At 40.2% G+C, this 18,497-nt stretch overlaps 1 protein-coding gene across 2 annotated transcripts in view; it reads right to left on the bottom strand.

Moving 5' to 3' along the window:
• The window catches only part of LOC113484008 (SAM domain-containing protein SAMSN-1-like), a 94,303-nt gene extending 84,885 nt beyond the window's left edge, over positions 1-9,418 (bottom strand). For both annotated transcript variants that reach the window (XM_026856091.1, XM_026856099.1), the window contains exon 1: positions 9,288-9,418. In XM_026856091.1, the coding sequence (XP_026711892.1) occupies positions 9,288-9,311 (24 nt within the window). In that variant the 5' untranslated portion in view covers positions 9,312-9,418. The remainder of the gene's footprint in view (positions 1-9,287) is intronic.
• Positions 9,419-18,497: the final 9,079 nt, after the last annotated feature.

Genomic DNA, 18,497 nt, shown 5'->3' with positions numbered 1-18,497 from the left:
TGGGGGTTGTCAGAAAGAGAGTAAGGACACAAGAAAGAGAACAGGTTGAGAGCGTGCATGTGAGAGAAAGAGAGCTAGATAGAGTGGAGGGAGACACAGAGAGAGAGGTGAGGATCCCTCAAGGAAAGTGTGGATGTGAGAAATAGAGTGGCCACAAGAATTAATATGTTCTCTTGCAAGATGAAGCAAGGGTGCACAAAGAAGAAAGTTAAAGAGACGGACGGAGGGATAGTTGGAGAGAACATCCAAGAAGAAGGGGGGAGAGGAGCAAGAAACAGGGAGAACATGGGAAACAGATGGCACAAGAGAGAAAGTGCATGTGAGAAAGCTAGTGTGAGTGGGTAACAAAGAACAAGCACGAGTTTGCAAGAAAGGGCACAATAGTTTGCATCAGAAATAATGTGGCTAGAAGGAATAGGGAAGTGATCATCCCCCTGTACTCAGCACTGGTGAGGTCATACCTCAAATACTGTGTTCAGTTTTGGGCCCCTCACTACAGGAAAAACCTTGAGGTGCTGGAGAATGTCCAAAAAAGAGTAATGAATCTGGTGCAGGGTCTGGAGCTCAAGTCTTATGAGGAGCGGATGAGGGAACTGGGGGTGTTTAGTCCGGAGAAGAGAAGGCTGAGGGGAGACCTCATCGCCCTCTACAGCTACCTGGAAGGAGGTGGTAGTGAGGTGGGTATTGGTCTCTTTTCCCAAGTAACAAGCAATAGGGCAAGAGGAAATGGCCTTGAGTTGCACCAGGGGAAGTTTAGATTGGATATTAGGAAAAAATTCTTCACTGAAAGAGCTATCAAGCACTGGAACAGGCTGCCCAGGGAAGTGATTGAGTCACCATCCCTGGAGGTATTTAAAAGACTGTGTAGGGACGTGGTTTAGTGGTGGAGTTGGCAGTCTTAGGTTTATGGTTGGACTCGATGGTCTTAGAGGTCTTTTCCAACCTAAATGATTTTATGATTCTATGAAATAGCACAAAGTCAAGAGAAAGGGCATGAGGGCATGAGAACAAATTCACATGAGAAGTGATAATGCACAGAAGAGTGCACAACAGAAAGAGGGAGAAGGAGAGAGATGAGACAGTAGGAGAGAGAGAAAACAGGAGGGAGAAATGGAGAGAGAGATCAATAGACTGAGCGTGAGGGTGGGGAAAAAACAGACACAAGAGAAAGTGGGGGCAAGGGTGCAATGGGTGTGAATATGTGAGAAAATGCAAGTGAGAAAAAAAAAGTGACCACTTGAGAAAGTGAGACCTTGAGAAAGTGAGACCTTGACAAAGGGAATGCACAAGAAAGCATGAGCATATAGAAAAAAGGCAGCACAGAAGAAAGAGAATAAGGGTGTGAGCAAGCAAGGGAGGAGGGAGAGAGCAATAAACAGAGAGAGTGAGAGCACGCATGAGAGAGGTGGAAAGTGAAAGAAAAGCACAGAGCAAGAAATAGCATGTGCCTGAGAAAACAAGCATGAGGTTGTGAGGAACACTGAATGTGAGGTTGGAAGAAAGGATTGTGAGCTTGTTAGGGTGTGAGGTTGTGAGAAATTACATAAGGTTGCAAGAAAAGACACACACAGATAAAGGGCATGAAGCTGCAGGAAAAGGTGTCAAATGTGAGAAAAGAAGCATGTACAAGAGGGTGAGCATAAGAGACAGAGAAAGGGGGAGAGAGAAGAGAAGACAGAGATAAAGAGTGAGTGAGGAAGTAAGTGCTCAAGAAAGGGGGAGAGAGAGCATATGAATAAAGAGTGTGGTGCAAAGATTGTATGAGGAGAGAGGTAGCATGAGTAATTGTAAGCAAGCGCATGAGAAAGTACAAGAGCAGGGTCACAAGAAAGGTCACAGGGTTGCAAGAAATGGGGTGGGGGCATGAGAAAGGGCATAAGGAAGGGAATAAGGGTGCAAGAAAGGGAGGGGATGCAAGAGTGAGAGATTGCATGTGAGAATGAGAAACTGAGAGAGCAAGAGTAAGAAAAAGAAAGAGCTAGATAGAGAAAGAGTGAAGAGGGGGAGAGAGAGCTTTCAAGGAAGAAAAGCACTCAAGAAGCGGACAGTGTGTGAGAAAAAGAGATGACACAAAAGAAGTGAGAGAGCACAAGAAAAAGCTCATGAAAGAATCCCAGCATGGATATGTGAGAAAGAGCACAAGGTCACAAGAAAGGACATGAAGTTGTGATGACAGCAAGAGCATGAGACATGGAGCAGGTGCACCAGCATGTGAGAAAAAGTGAGCATGTTCATGCAAGAACGGATGTTTGAAAGAGAGATAGAAGGAGGGACCAGCAGAGGAGAGAGAGAAGAGGAGAGCGCAGAAGGTGAAGAGAGAGAAAAGGAGAGAAAGGGAAATAAATCATTTGCATAAGTGTGCAGGAAAGAAAGATGTGTCAGGAGAAAAAGAAACCATGTGCAGTAAAGTGAGGGTGTGATAAAGACTGAGAACAAAATCACAAGAAAGGGTGCAAAGCAACAAGAAAGAGGAGTGAAAAAGCTCATAGAGACAAGAGACCAGTGAAAGAAGGGGACTGAGAAAGAGAGACTGCTCATGAGAAGGAGCAGTGGGCATTAGAAAGATTGTGACCATGTGCAAGAAAGAGCAAGTATGGGAGAAAGAGCAAGTTCATGTGAGAGATAAAGAGAATGAGAATGGGAATGAGAGGGCAAGAGAGAAAGAGTGAGCATGCAAGGGAGAGAGATAAAGCTCATGTGAGAAAGAATGAGTGTGAAGGTGTGAGAAACACTGGGCAGGAGAAAGGGAGCGGGCACATGAAGGCATGAGCATGTGCAAGAGAGCAAGTGTGTGCAACAATGTGAGAAAGAACTAAAGCATAGCAAGGCAGAGTGTATGTGAGAAAGGGAGAGAAAGAAAGAGATAGAAAGTGAGAGTGCAAGAGACTCAAAAGGGTCATGAGAAACAGCATGTGAGAAAGAGTGTGAGAGAAAGAGAGCACCAACAAAAAGAGAGCATGAGTATGAGAGAGCTTGAGCAATAGAAAGAGCAAGCACAAGGGAAAAAGAAAGGGTGGGCTCAAGAAAGGGCAAAGGTCTGGGGAAGCGTGAGGGAACAAAAATGAGCAAGTGTGCATGAGAGACTATGCTCGAGTAAGCACAGGCACAAGAAAGAGTGAGCACATGCTCATGAGAGAGTGGGTGCAACAGATGACCACCCAGAAAATGAATTCAGGAAAGAAAACCTGCACAAGAAAGCACAAAAGAGTGAGAAAGAGAGCACCCAAGAAAGAGAAAGTGCACCTTCAGTTTACAAAAGAGTTTTCTTTGCTGACTGGTTTTATACCTTGTTGGAATATATTTTCCTTGTAGGTGGGAAATATTGAAAGAAATAATTATTTCAGGGCAACCTGAAGTATTTAACTAAAATTGAAATTTTCTTGCTTTCTTTTTAATTTTTTTTAAAGTTAAGTCTACATCTATACCAAAAAACATAATGTCAGTAAAGTTTTCCATTTCATATGTCAAGTCTTTTAGTAGCCCTGAGCACACTAAACATCACAGAGCAATATGAGAGATAACAGAAAAATACATTAACTTAGTTCTGGAGTAGTTCGTACATCTCTTTTCTCCTACATGGGATAAGAAAGCCTTTTGTAGCCCTTTGCATCAGGATTTTTATGGGAGAAAAGATCCAATTCAGATCTAGAAGAAAATAATTGTCTGTAGCTCTTTTCTTTGCATGATATTATCATGGCATGGAGAGACTAGATCGATCATAAGACAAAAAGAGGAGCATTTAGTAATGCAGTCAGGCCATTCTCCAGCTCAGTGTTTGAATGTGAACTCCTGTGTATTGTGGGGTGATAACAATCTAGCTAAAATGACAAGTATACGAAGGTGATTACATGGGAAGCACAACAAAGCCCAGGCACTGAGATCTCTTAGAGCCACACTACACTTTAGAGGATGGTCTTTCCACATGTGCTGGATTTGTGTGGCAGGGGTTTTTGGTAGCAGGGGAGGGAGCTACAGTGATGTCCCCTTGTGAGAAGCTTCTTGAAAGCTCCCCCAGCTTCAAGTTGGACCTACCTCTGGCCAAGCCTGTGCCAATTAGCAGTGGTGGCCACGCCTCTGCGGTAATGTATTTAAGAAGGGGAATCCGTGAGGGGATTGGGACTTGTGAAGAGAGGTTACAAGAAGGACACCTATGTGAACACTGAGGTCAGTGGAAGGAAGGAGGAGGAAGGGTGGAGGTGCACTGAAGCAGAGAGCCCCCTTGTATCCCATGGTGAGATGGCAGAGCCACCCCCCTGCCATCCATGGAGGTCACCGGTGGAGCAGAGCTTCGCCTGTGGCCTATGAAGTACCCCACACTAGAAGTGGCGGCTGCGCCCGAAGAAGGGTGGTTCTCTATGGGAAGAAGAAACCCCCGCTGTTGTAGTTCAGTGCTGGGAGGGCCGCAATATGTGGGGGTGACCTACACCAGAGCATCTTGGAAAGAGCTGCAGCCCATGGGGAGGACTCACAATGGAGAAAGTTTGTGGAGGACTGTCTCCCATGAGAGGGAAACGATGTGGAGCAGGGGGAAGAATGCAGAAGACTGCTTCCCTCTCCACTTTGAGGAAGCAGTGGTCCACTGTCTGCACCCCCCATTCTGCTGGGAAAGGAGGTAGAGATACTGGGAACAAAAATGAGCCCAGGAAAAAGGGAGAGGTAGGGGCAAACATGTTTTTAAGATGTGGTAAGGCTTCTCAGTGTCCTACTCTGTCTGTTAAGTGTTGGTTTTGTTAGTGCTTGAATTAAAGTGATACTCTTTTTCTGTCCCCTAATGAATCTGACTTTTGCCCGCAACTGTAACGTGTGAGTCACCCTGTCTTGTCCTTATCTCGATTCCTGAGTCTTTTCTTTCATTTTCTTCTTCCCAGCACTGGGGGTGGAAGGGTGAGTAAGTGACTGCATGGTGCTCAGTTTCCCTCTGGGCTCAAACCATGACACCACATTCAGGTAATCCTTCTTTGTTAAAACACATATTTTTGAGTTAAATCCATTTCTAAGTAACATCATGTCCCAATAGCCATAGCAGCATTAGCATCTTTCTATTTACTCTGTGGTTTCTTTCCCATATAGAGGCTTCATCTAATAATTTATCTATTACACCACTTTTATTAATACTTATTTTCTCTGCATCTTGCACCACAGAAACATTAGTTTTTAGTGCCAAGTGCTGCTTCATTTTATAACACTAGATGTAATAGATTTTACATTGTGCTCTCAGCAATCTTTAAACCAACTATTAAGATAAAATATACAACTAGTTCAATGCTACTGCAAATCACTAAGATGATTAGACTTTCACTCTGTACTTAACTTTACGTTTTACTAGCAAAAGTAGTGGTTAGCAAGCTATGATATGGAAAAGAAATAGACAAATGCAAGGTATCTTATTTGGCTTAAACCCTAAGATCAGTACTTGAATAACTGATCTGAGCAATCCTGCCATTAGGAGTATTGAATCCTTTCTTTACTGCCTTTCTTACACAGGTTTCTGATACACAAGATGTCGGCACCTTGTGCCAAAGCCAAAATTCTTCCCTGCCTTCATTAATTCCATTACTAATGCCATCAGCACTGCCAAATAAGGTAGGATTTAGGCTTTAAGTATTGGCTTGTGTAAGGATGTCTTTCATGTCCCTCACATCCACTTTCTTATGGAGACTGCACTGAAGTTCAGTTTTTCTTTGAAACAGAAATACATCTGCCTGCATCTCTCTTAGTAAAAGAAATGACGGATGAGAATGAACCAGGGTGCTGCAATGTCATCATCTGCACTGGTGTCCCCTTGCCTGAACAGTCCCTGGGCCCTACTTGTCTTATGTTAACTAACACACATCCAAATGACTCCTTGGCACAGTTGTTAAAACACCATCAAAACTACACTTAACAGGCAGGTTGCTTGCAGCTGCCTTGTTTTGGAGGGTTTGCTAGAACAGACACAGGGGCTTGTGTGCCAAGGAGGCTCAACTCCTGGACATGTTCCTGGAGGTATGAACTTCATGAAATGGAGCCTCTGTAGAGAAATACCTGAAAAGCCTGTGATTTGGGCTAAGGGTACAATTGTTTTCAAAGATGACCCCATCTAAGGAAACACTTATGCTGTTTCCAGGAGTAAATGCTACCAAACCAGTAAAAGTATACCCTCTCGGAAAAGACAATACCTCAGGACAGGATTAACTGGTAGTGTTCCAGGTGAACTGGTGCTAATCCCAATGTGTATCTCCTCAATACTGGAGAATTGATTCAGGAAAATAGTGTAAGAAAAATATTCTACTTTAACTAAAAGATTGATGATTCAATAATATCTTTTATTTCTCAGATTTTTAGGATGCTGCCATTTATTAGGCAGTGTATTAAAATAGATTGTCTGGAGACATAATTTCTTGCAATTCATTTCTTGCAGTGCTGGATTTGGGCGCTTCTCTGTATATTGTCCATAATACAAACAGTATTGTTCTGATTTAATTGCCTGACATGTAAAGGACCATAAAATGAAAAAGGCACTGCAAATTCAGGGTCTAAGATTGACCTTCTAAAAGGTCTACAAAAGAAGGGACATTTATCTTTTTGATCAGTTTGCAAATGAAGAAGGGACACAAGGTTTTGAAGGCAAACCTAATTTGCCTGCAAATCCCTTGAGACCATGGCAGTGAGTCTGATGCAAAATTAATCTCAGTTGAGAAACCAAATAATTCTGAAGTTAACTCAGGATGCAAATGTACTGCTGGGGAAGCACTCCCTGCTGGAACACTCATATTAGGAGATCAGAGGCTCCCAGGTGGCAACAGATTGGAGTAATTTCTGTCTGCTTCCCTGGGAAAGGCAGAGTGCAGTCAGTCTCCAAAGCCTTCACAACCATCTTGTGAATCTTGAGTGTCTTCAACCTCCATGTCACCATTTGCTAGACCGGCCCATAACACTGTGTTTCTTAGGCTAAATATATGTATCAGGTTTATGCATGAAAGCAAACCCACAGAGAATTAACTCTGACAGCATAGACTGATGTTCCTTTAACTACTGTAGGGTTCCACCACCTTGGATAAGCCAGAAGTCAGGTTCTACTCTGTTTTTAAACAGAATATTCTTGTCATTCCCTCCAGCTGTAGCTTACTTCATCCAGTATACTCCATAGGGTAGAAAACTTTTGTCCGAGCTATAAAGCAATGTATTTTTAAAATAGATGCATATGTTCACATGCAGGTACACACAGGCAAGCATTCATTGCAGACTGAAATCTTGTCAGTCACTCTACGTGAGGAAAATGCTTGCATGAAACAGCTCTTTTCATTCTGTCTGCCGATAGTCTGAACTTCTTTTCCATAGTTTTAGGTTTGGCAGTTACTCCAGATGCTCACTTGATGTAAATCATCGTGATTTCTAGTCATCAGTGGCTATTTGCCTCTACTAAGGAACTGGCTCCCCTGGTGTCTTTAAAAGTTGTCTTTAAAACCCAATGTTTTGTTGCTGTGCATTATTTCTGACTTGACTCTCTCAAAGAGAAGAATACCCTTATATTGATACTTCAACCACCTTGTTGCCAGCCTTTTCACAATCACAGGCCAACAGAGTAGAAGTAGCTAGTGTACATATTTGGATATTAGCTCGTTTCCAAGCTAGACAATCTGATTACAGAAAGCAACTGCACTGTGTCACATGTATAGGGAGGACTGCACAGGGTTCTGAGTTTTATGAAATATATTAGTGACATATGAATTATCTTTAGATATTGGTAACTTGTGAGGTGTTTTGCTAGGTGTTTGAAAGATTAGCAAAGCAGACAGAATGGCTCCATTGGAAAGCTTGTAAAGAACAGAGGTTATCTTCTTAGCAGCAATCTTTAACCAGAACTAATTATTTCATTACAGAAACTATCATGGCACTAGCTTTCACTTGTCTAAACCATCCATTTTCACTTCAGTCATCATCTCTCTCACAGAAACTCCAGCTGCTGCATACCCAGTGTAACAGAGAAACTGCAACTTGACCTACTCTCAGACACAACCTACCTCACATTTTGTCTAAATGCTGATTTCTCAACTGATACAAAGCTCAACACTTCTTTAAAAAGTTAACCAGATAGAAAGTAAGAAGCTGCCCCAATGGAACAATAAAATATTGATAGAACAGTTCTGTCCCAAAGAACTTTAGAAATTAGTATTTTCAAGCTGTTACAGAATGTACCACAAAGCCATTGTTAACTTTGAACAAATACACAGGTATTCACATTAAACTATGATCAAAAGTGTCACTGAATTCCCAGGCAATTATTTTTTATGAGTGACTCTTGTCACAGAATCCTAAAATACCACTGCATTACTCTAAGTACTCCAAAACAGCCTTTAATTGTTATGATCTGGAAAACACCAGTACTCTGCACTAAGACAGCATTAGCAATCAGGAACAACAGTTTACACAGAGCAGCTCCCCTATTTGAATTCATGTCAGTGCAGTTTGAATATTGATTTTTATTGTTCTTTCTAAACATATGGGGAAGATACACTTAACATCTGGACAAAAGATGAAAAATGGGCAAATGGATCTACTGTGCTGTGTAAATACAACAAATATACTCATCTAAATACCATTACTAATACTGAGCATTGGTATTGGCAGATGGTTAAGCTTTGAAAACAGAAACAGTTTCCATGGATTTCCTATCCTGATTTACCTGTTCATTCTGACCAGTCCTCTTGGGGAAAGAGGAAAAAGCAAACAAAAAGAAAAGAGAAGATTTAAAAAAAAACAAACCCAACAACTGAAGTGGGTCTTAAATCAACTTCTCTGACTGTGAGTAAATATTGCCATATGACTGGATTAGTCTTGATGACTATGTCTTGGCTATTAGAAAACTAATGCTTGAAAAGTTCTAGCAGTTATCCCAAACTACTTAAGAAGTAAATCAGATAAAAAAAAAAAAAAAAAAAAAAAAGGCTTAAAGCAATTTATAGCATACATATATTTAGTGGTTTTAACATGCATATGAGGCGTTTCACTGTGTTGGGGTCAAATGCCACATGCTTAAATCTGCATGTTTTTGTAATAGTTACAGATAGTGCACAGTACATTTGTTATATGCTTTTTGCTTAATCTTAGTTTTACTGAATCATATTTTGCTATGTGTAACTTCTCATACACAAATTCTCCTTTGTCTGTGCTAGAGAGACTCACTGTTGTTACACAACCCTTGCACAGTTTATAACACCTTGATTTTCTTCCATCCAAACACACCCACCAGTTCAGTTTATCAACTCAGCAACCCACTAAACGAAAACATGTGTGTGTACACTTACCAGAGAAAAACAGAAAAGATTCATGTCGGTATTGAGATCCACTCCAGCACCCCAAAATTCTGCTCCACAAACTCCCGCTGCACAATGCAGCTCCTCCTTGCTCTCCCAGCTGTTTGTACATTTCTCCCTGGAGATTACTGCAAGATAAAATCCCTGCTATAATCCACTGGATTCAGAGCCCATTATCAAATGAGACAGGCTTCCCCAGGCCAGTACAAACTGTTTTCTGAATTAAAAAACAATGTTTACCAACAAAACAAAATTATTTGTTTATGAATAATTATGATAGACGGGAAATGCTCTCTTGCAGGCTATTGTTTCCATTTAGTTTATCATCTAATAGAAATAGAAATCTTTCTGCCTAAAACCACTGGAACATACAGCTAACGTCAAGGCAAATCTTCTCAGTTCACTCAGATTATCAAAAGACACATGGAAATTCTTAAAAAATGGTGATTTTCTATACAGATTAATTAATTTAGAAAATTCAGTAACTATTGTTGACTACATTTTGAATGGAAGGAACCTTGGAAAAGAAATTTGTGAGGGAAAGAAAGAAAGAAAGAAAGAAAGAAAGAAAGAAAGAAAGAAAGAAAGAAAGAAAGAAAGAAAGAAAGAAAGAAAGAAAGAAAGAAAGAAAAGAGGGGAAGGGAAGGGAAGGGAAGGGAAGGGAAGGGAAGGGAAGGCAAGGCAAGGCAAGGCAAGGCAAGGCAAGGCAAGGCAAGGCAAGACAAGGCAAGGCAGGGCAAGGCAAGGCAAGGCAAGGCAAGGAAAAAACTAAACCCTCACACCCTGGGTCTGTACACTAATGAATAATTACCAAACTGATACCTGACATACTGACTGCTTGATGATGCAGATTTTGTTATTAGAAAACATGGCAAATCTGGAAATTAAGAAATGGAGATTCATGGGTTATAATAAGAGGTATTATAGTGTATAGAGACAGACAGATGAGGGATAAGGAATTGTAAAGGAAAACAGTAGCCTGTGTCACTAACTGGTATAAATCAGCAAAATTCCATCACCCATAGTGGAGTAGAACAGTCTGACGAAGAAATAATGTTGAAAGCACTGTGAGTCTTGAATTGTTTCTGATTATTAAATACCTGAAATTAGACTGGGTTTGGAATAATATTGCCTCTCAGCCCACAATTAATGTCCCATAGCTCTTATGTGAATGCTATGATATTTGGTTACATGAACAAGCAGCGGTTGGTACCAATGACATAACATGAAATTCACCACAAATGGAGATGTAGTGTCATTTCATGACCAAGATCTTGATTTCCTTTCTTTGGCCTCAGAGCTTCATATTTGTTAAGCAACAATTTCACTGCTCATACTTCTGAGTATTTCAGTTCATTCTAGTAATTTTGCAGTTTGATCCTGCACCCCCGCGAATTTGAAATGTCCGTATTTTGGCAGGATAAATACATTTTAACGTAACTTAGTTTCTACCCTAAACAAAACCCAAACAAGCTTCACACAAAAGCATGCTGACAAACACCAGAGGACAGATAAGATTTAAGAATTTAAAAGGAAAATATCTTTAGCTTGCACTTTTCCTATTTACTGTGAAGTATACAAAATTATTTTTTGAAGAGTTTTCCCAGGCCCCCTTTTCAGTTATAATTTTAAGCTGGTTTCATATTAGAAAAGTAGGGTTGCATATGAAGAGTGTCATGAAAAATGTTACTGTTTAGAAGCCAATTAACAAGAGACTTCTCATTTACTCCTCCTACAAACTTGAGGAACACTAACAGATTTTGTCAATTACCACCTAGTGACACTTTCCTAATGTGATTATACAAAAATAGACGTCTGAGAGGCCTAGCTTACCACAGATGAGTTTGCATTTGCTTTGTGGCTCACTTGATAGTTTCCTCCTGAGGGAGTAAGTTCTTATCCTTCCTGTGCATCAGGTTCTTCAGCTGGAAAAACTGAAATAACAGCACAAACCTCATGTGCAAAGTACTATGAAAGTAATGATCAAATGCACCCTGTCCCAGCTATGGAGAGTTACTTTTTTTTTTTTTTTAAAATGTTTATTTATAGTAACAGCTATCCAAAAACTCCAGAAAGACTGAAGAGCTAGTAAAATGACAAGATATAATAAAGAACCAGCACCTAAGTAACTCAGGGAGATAGGTATTTCATTCAGACTGATTTTGAGGGGGTTAGCTAAGAGTAGCTAAGAAAGCACAAATCTTCTACTGAGCTATTCAGTTTTCATTTTGTTTATATTTGTAGACATGCAGAAAAAATAGCAATTTAAGAAGAGAAACAAATTAAAAGATAAAAAGCAGCCTGTATCTACAGTTACAGACATATGCATATATAGCAAACAACTGTAGGAAAGCAAAAATGCAGAGCTGTACAAGACAACCTTTTGTAAAGAGAGATAAATGCCCATCTGGAAACTTTCTAGGGCATTGGGCCAACTCTTGTTTCAGTTCTTCTTTCTTCACCATTTGGACAGGTGCAATCCATTACATTGGGCTTGAAATCTCATGAGTTAGGCACTATTCCATTGAAGTAAAATGTGAAAACCGGAGGCAGGCTTTTCGCAAATACAGAGCTGGAGATTGAAACCGGGAGTCATACCGGTTTAGACTGTAGACGTCCCTCCTGATTGTGTGCCCCAGGTGGCTTGTTTGACTTCCTTCGTTCTCCAAAAGGCAGCCCTCCAACATTCAACTGCTCTAATTTCATATCCTGGTGTATTCATCCTTTTGTTTCCAGCTGTATCAGCTCTCTGCATGTATCTATACCGAAGGCATTATGGTGACAGTACTGAGTGAAAGTTGTTCAAGGCAGGTTTAAGATATTCAGTTCAAATATCCGGCTTGAGAAACACAGAAATTTAACCCATTCTGATTTCCACTCTGCTAATGGCTAATAGCTTTACAAGAAATAGCCTTCAGTGAAGACTTCAAGTGGGATCCCAAAGCACTGCTGCAAATATTCTGGATGCCAGCCACTAAAATCCTAAAAAAAATTTATTACATGTTTTTGAGTATTTACAGTGTTAAGACTCCTCTAATGAAAAGTTAACATTTTAGACCTCTGGTAATTCACTGATGTAGCCATCTGTAAGGGTCAAGTCTGTTGATAGGTCTAAACTATAGATGAGATTACCCATCAGGTTCCAATTTATAACTGGTTGATCAGGGTGAATAATATAAATAAAATACTCAGCAAGAGTTCTTAATGCCACTTGATATCACAGCTGTCTGTCTAAACAATTTGAGCTTAATAATTTAAAAACCAGTAAACAAGTAGAACAAATTTGAAGGTAACATCAGTGTTGTGACATCTATGTACATTTTATCTGGTATAAATAGAGCAATTTGCAGCATCAGTAGCATACCAGAACAGCAAACCCACACTATAACAAGGGTACAGAAATCAGTTTTACCAAACAGGAAACACTTGAACCCTCACTTCCTAGCTCTAATCTTACACTACTGTTAGCATTTAATTATTTTTCTTCACTGCTACATGGTTTCTACATGCTTGAACTCTACATCCTTGCAAGTAGTTCAAACACACACACACACACACACACACACACACAGAGAGCCCACAAATCAAGGCTTTCATATATTGAGGTTTCTATTCCTGCAGAATGAATAGACTTCATAGCTGAGATCTCTAGTCATCCTTGGCCTTTTCAGGAGGCTGTATTTCAGCTCTGTTTTCACAGTAAGTGGCAACCCCTAATCTAGCCTGGCATAAATGATTCAGGTACTCACAATTCAGCCTTGGCTCCAGGCTCCCAGTCCTATGATAACCATTCTACTGGTGCAGCTTCATCTGTCACTGGGAGAAATCACCAGCAGAGTTGTGCAATTCACAGATATCTTTGGTTTGCTGGACAGGGAAAAATAATTATTAGTTGCTAACCTGGGCACATTTCAGTAAATCTGGGACTAGTATTTACCCATATTGTCTTCTCCCTTCTTTTCTTCCTTTCACAGCATATCTATCCTTAATGAAAATGTACATCTACTCCTCTGATCATCATCTATTTCTCATCTGAGCATCTTCATACAAATTTAAAACTAAGAGCAACAATACTACTCTCTGATACAGTATGACTGTTAAATATATAACTAATCATATGCTAAGTGATCACATTTCTCTATTCACTCCACATAAAAGGCTAAATTATTGCTTTATCATGCTTTTTTACTATGGTCCACAAGCTGCCCTGGTAGAAAATTGGAGGTTCAGAAACTAAGTCCGATAGATGCTTTCTCTTGGCTTTCCCATTTCTTTGGAAAGAGAATGTGTGTCTACTTTCATCAAGTACCTACTCAACACACCATATATTCTCTAACATGTGAAGGCAACCATGTAGGTGGCACACTGGATAAAACCCCTGCCTCATTTCACCTCCTTCTGTTCACTTACCATAGGCAGACAACAAAGCAGTTCTGTGCAGAATGCTTTCCTTGTTGACCCACAACCCATGACCGAGTGCTCTATGAGAAGCCAATATTTGAACCTAGAAAACTGCTACTATAAAACAAGTTTAACATTTTCTATCATGAACATCCTCTGAAGATACTCAAAATGGTAGAAAGCTCTGTTTCAGACCACAAACACAATAGTGTCTCTAAGACAGAGCTACTGACATTTGATATTCCTGAATCAAATGTTCCAGTGACTGGCTCTAAATTACATCTACTTAACAGTTTGGAAAGGACCCATGAAGTACTAACTAAAAATCTGATTCCTTAAACGTTATTGATTTTTTTTTTCTTTTAGAATCTCCTTCAATTTAGAGACAGCTTCTTCATTTCCTCCTTTTATATTCAGCAGCTAATTAAAAATTGTTAAGGAAAAAGCCTCACAACCCCCTCACCTCTGCCAAATTGCAATGTTCCATTCCCCCTTTTGAAAAGACAGTTTTACAGATGCAATGATCAATTCAACACAGCGGCTTTTACACCTTTGCAACAAGGATTTGCAGCAGAGTTTAGCTCAGTTAAAGATTATTTTCAGCTCACTTAGTATAAATAGCCATAACATGTACATCAGCCCAGAAAATCAAGCAAATGAAGACACAAAGAGCCAATATTTTATAACCCAAAAGCAAACAGGCAAGTAAAATGCTTTCACAGTTTTGGAATCCCAGGAAAAGTCTGTGCCTATTAAAGTCACTGGCAAAACTCCCATCAAATTCAGTGCAACCAGAATTTCATGCACCTTCTCCTGCTAACTGATCACATTTAATCACATCACAAAAGCACATGGCATTTCTCATACAATTCATTGTAACATACAGCAATTCTTTGAAGCTAAGATTCCTTCTAGGATAAATAATCACATTGTTCTTCCCCTTTATTCCAGATTTACATTTTTTTTCAGAGGAGCTATATTTTAATCAAAGGAAAAACTGCATCTCTGTTCTAAAGAGGAAATGTGTATTTCCTAAATGGGAGGGCCAAATCCTCTGCTCTATAGTTTTCCTGAAACTCTGTGAATCTGGCCCACACATTTTTTATTGCTATCTAGCACTATACTGCAATTTAGAGTGAAAACTGCTAACTTCTATCGTCAGGCCAATTTATGTATTATCAGACAAAACTGATGTCTACAGTGAATTATGGGTATAGGAGTCATTATCTTCCAGGAGCACCTTGAAAACGAGATGTCTAATCTCAATAATGTAAGTTTCCTGGTTAAATAAATCCCCTGTGCTTAGTAATTCTATGCATTTATAGAAAAGATGTCACCCCCACACACACCTCTTTAGACTTTAAAAAACATTTTAAAGCCTCAAGGGGATTTGAATCCTCACTAAACAGAATTGATTTCTGTACTTACTACTTAGTATTCTTAATCACACAGTTCGTGCATTTTTGTTATGTAATGGATTGGGAAATTCAAAGAACCAGCCTGTTTTGCAAACATTTGGCTTCCCATCTCCCCAATTCCCTTTTACTTTGATGGCTTTTTTTTAATATCAAGATGACAGTCTTATTAAGCACACCCTGCTTGAAACAGGTCCAGACAATCAATGCTGCCCTCTAAGCCTGTAGCCACCCAGGCCTTGTGTGAGCATTTAAGAACAGAACTTTGAAAGGCCAGCAGAGGTTTTCCAATCCACTCTGCAAGAAAGATTGCCTCTCCACTTGTGCCTATGAGAATTCAGGTTAAGGACTTTAGTCATCTATTTCTTCCTTGAAAGCCTGATCCAAAGCTAACTGAAGCCAAAAGGAATCCATCTATCGATCTGAGAACTGCTGGCAACTTAATTCAGGGTTTCTCTACCAATTTATACGCTAAATTGGATACAGACTGAGGACAGTCTTTCTCATGTAACTTGCACCCGCTGCCTGTGGCCACAGGCAGCCACTCCTGTTGTCCCGCACAGCCTTACCTCAGGAGATACCCACAGATGGCTGCTGACAGCACCAAGCTCCAAGCAAAACAGAAAGAGCCAGCTGGCTCATACAGCCCCCTGCACCTAGATGAGTAGCCTCTGAGCAGAATGTATTTTTTTGCCGATACCACCATCTTTTCTGCAGTTTTCTAGACTGGAGCTGGTTCCCAGCCAGACAGTTGCATCTATCTATATTTGTAGACACAATGTTAGATTAAAAATATTCTTCTGTCCTTCGTGAGTCTACACTGAGAATCTTGAGTCCTGTCTCTGCTCTCACTCTCATACAGATCAGGAGTAATTCACTGGAAGACAGTGAAGCCACAGTAGCATCTAGAATACAAAAACTAAAGCCTAACAATTTCACTGGTGAGCTCCCGGCATATGTTTTGATTTTCTTATCAGGTCTGTGCAAGTCTCACCTTTTTGGACATCAAAATTAGGGACTCAGAAATTCCCCATTCAGTTTTCAAATATCTCATGAATCCCTAGCTGATTTAGATATGTACCTGCTGCCCATAGCTTGTTCTTTTACAAATCATTACAAATTCTACTGTACGAGCACCATATTTTGACCAGCAATTCTAAGTTAGACTCAGTAGCTTTTTTAAGCCATCTTCCTGATTAAAGAAACAATTCTTTTATCCCACCAGAGAAGACCAGTAATCCATATCAGTCATACATTAAAGGCTATACAGTTGCTGTTGTGGCAAATAAGGCTTTTCTCTAACACTCTGCAACTTAGGTTTCGATCTGTACTTAGTAAAATACAGTGATAAAGCCTAATGTTCTAGATCAGTTCTGAAGTGTGAGTATCAACGCATCCAGAAGTACAGAATTTGCTCAAAAGAGAATGGTCTAAACATCTTCGGACTGCAAATATAGTCATGAGCTGGAATAAGCCACATAAAACAGTCCATGTTGAAGCAAGAAATACATGCTTCTACACAGCACACTTCTCCCCACCTTACTGTTTTACATAGCTTAACAGCCCCACATTGCTTGGACAGACCCTTTATATTCTTTGGAAGTTCCTCTGGATAGAGCCTTAGTTGGTAGGTATTAACAAAGCTATATTTTCCATCTGAGCTATGCCAGCTCATCCAGTGTCACCAAACAGTTACACCCATGTAGCTAATTTTTGCGACAGGGCTATTTTTTAGAGGCAAGGATACATCAACTGACGCAGTAGCAATTTGAGCTGTTTACATCCCTGTGCATGTGATTGCAGAGCCTCCAACTTGGAGTGTCCTCGTTTTTGACTATCCATGACCCTGCTATACTGTCTTACTGCCTCCCCATGTGTTATAGCACTTTCCTTCGCTTCTACAAACACACCATGCCACATGAGAGACAAACTGCATTTGCCTCTTTAGGGCCCCTTTAAAAAAGTGGCAGTCCTCATGCCCTATTGCAACTCATGCTGTTATGTACCTGCAAAATATGCCATGTCTGTACCCACTATTACTGGCTTTTATTAAGGTAATCCGATATGCACAAGAGGCTGATGTTAAGGGGAAGAAGTCTGTACGCTGCTGTCAGGACATGTTGCAGGAACACATAGCATATCAGTGTCTTCTAAAATATTTAGGGAAAACAAAACTTAAATTTGATTATCACATGCCAGTAAAAAACTGCATCAGCTACACACTGTCTGTACCAGTCGCATTAAACCCAGGCTTATACAGTGGGAACTGTAGATGCCATCTGCAGCCCTAGAATAACCTTGGCAGCATACCAGCACATATTCATTTCTGTGGAGAACAGCCTTGCTTGCTGTAGCTGAGTCCTCATGGTGCCTCAGACTGCCAAATTGTCTCAGAGTTAGTAACTGGATATTATCACTCATTTAAATCCATCCTAGTTAAACAAGATGCTTGGACTTGGCAGTTCCTGAAACTTTATTAAAGGTTGAGTAGGTAACCTTTCTCACCACCACCCCCACCCCGATTTAGCAGAACATGATTACTCGGGCAACATGATTACATGATTACTCAGGCAACTTACCAAAAGCCTATGATGTATAACTTGAAAACTGGAACATACATGGAAAAAACAGTAGAGGAAAGAAATCACCACTATTGAGTAAATTTCAGTGTTGTTCTGCTCTAGGTAGAACAGAGTCTTTCAACAGGAAAATTAGTATGATCCTAATAAATCATAGATGGATCAAGAGGGTAGACAGCAGGGAAACTGCACAGCAGTATTTCTGTATTTGCATAGAACTTCTACCTAGTTAGCCTATCTTCTTTTTACTTATGAGAAAAAGAAACAATCAGGACAGTTCTTGAAGAGGACTGGCATCCAGAAATCTGTAAAAAGGGTACAGACAACAGATACAGTTACAGTTCAAAGACTTGTACATCAAAGAGTGACCCGTCCCCCTGTGACTCCCCCTGCTCTTATTTCACTCAAATTCTTCGAAGTAGGTTTCAATGGGATAGATTACATTTTTACCCTGGATAACCATGGAACAGCCAAGATTTACTCTAACTCTATCGAATCCAGATGTGTTTCAACAACCTGTTACCCATATAACACACAAAAGAAAACACTGAGGTATGCAGACAGTAATGTCCATGAATAAGTTCCAAATGTCCATCAGGAGTAGCTTAGTGAATCACACACATATTGGTTTAGTGCTACAAACTGCTAGAAGCAGTTTTACCCGGAATAATGTGTAAGTAGGAGTTCAAAGATGGCTCTGCTAGACATACCTTCCCACCTTCATTGTAGGCACTCACATGGTACCATTATTATCAAATCTAAAACTTAACAGTCTTCAGCACAGTTATCCTTTGAATATCCCTATG

This window comes from Athene cunicularia (genome assembly GCF_003259725.1).
Source record: "Athene cunicularia isolate RWA chromosome 1 unlocalized genomic scaffold, athCun1 chr1_part1, whole genome shotgun sequence".
Lineage (NCBI taxonomy): Eukaryota > Metazoa > Chordata > Aves > Strigiformes > Strigidae > Athene > Athene cunicularia.
This window is presented reverse-complemented; position numbering and strand designations above follow the sequence as displayed.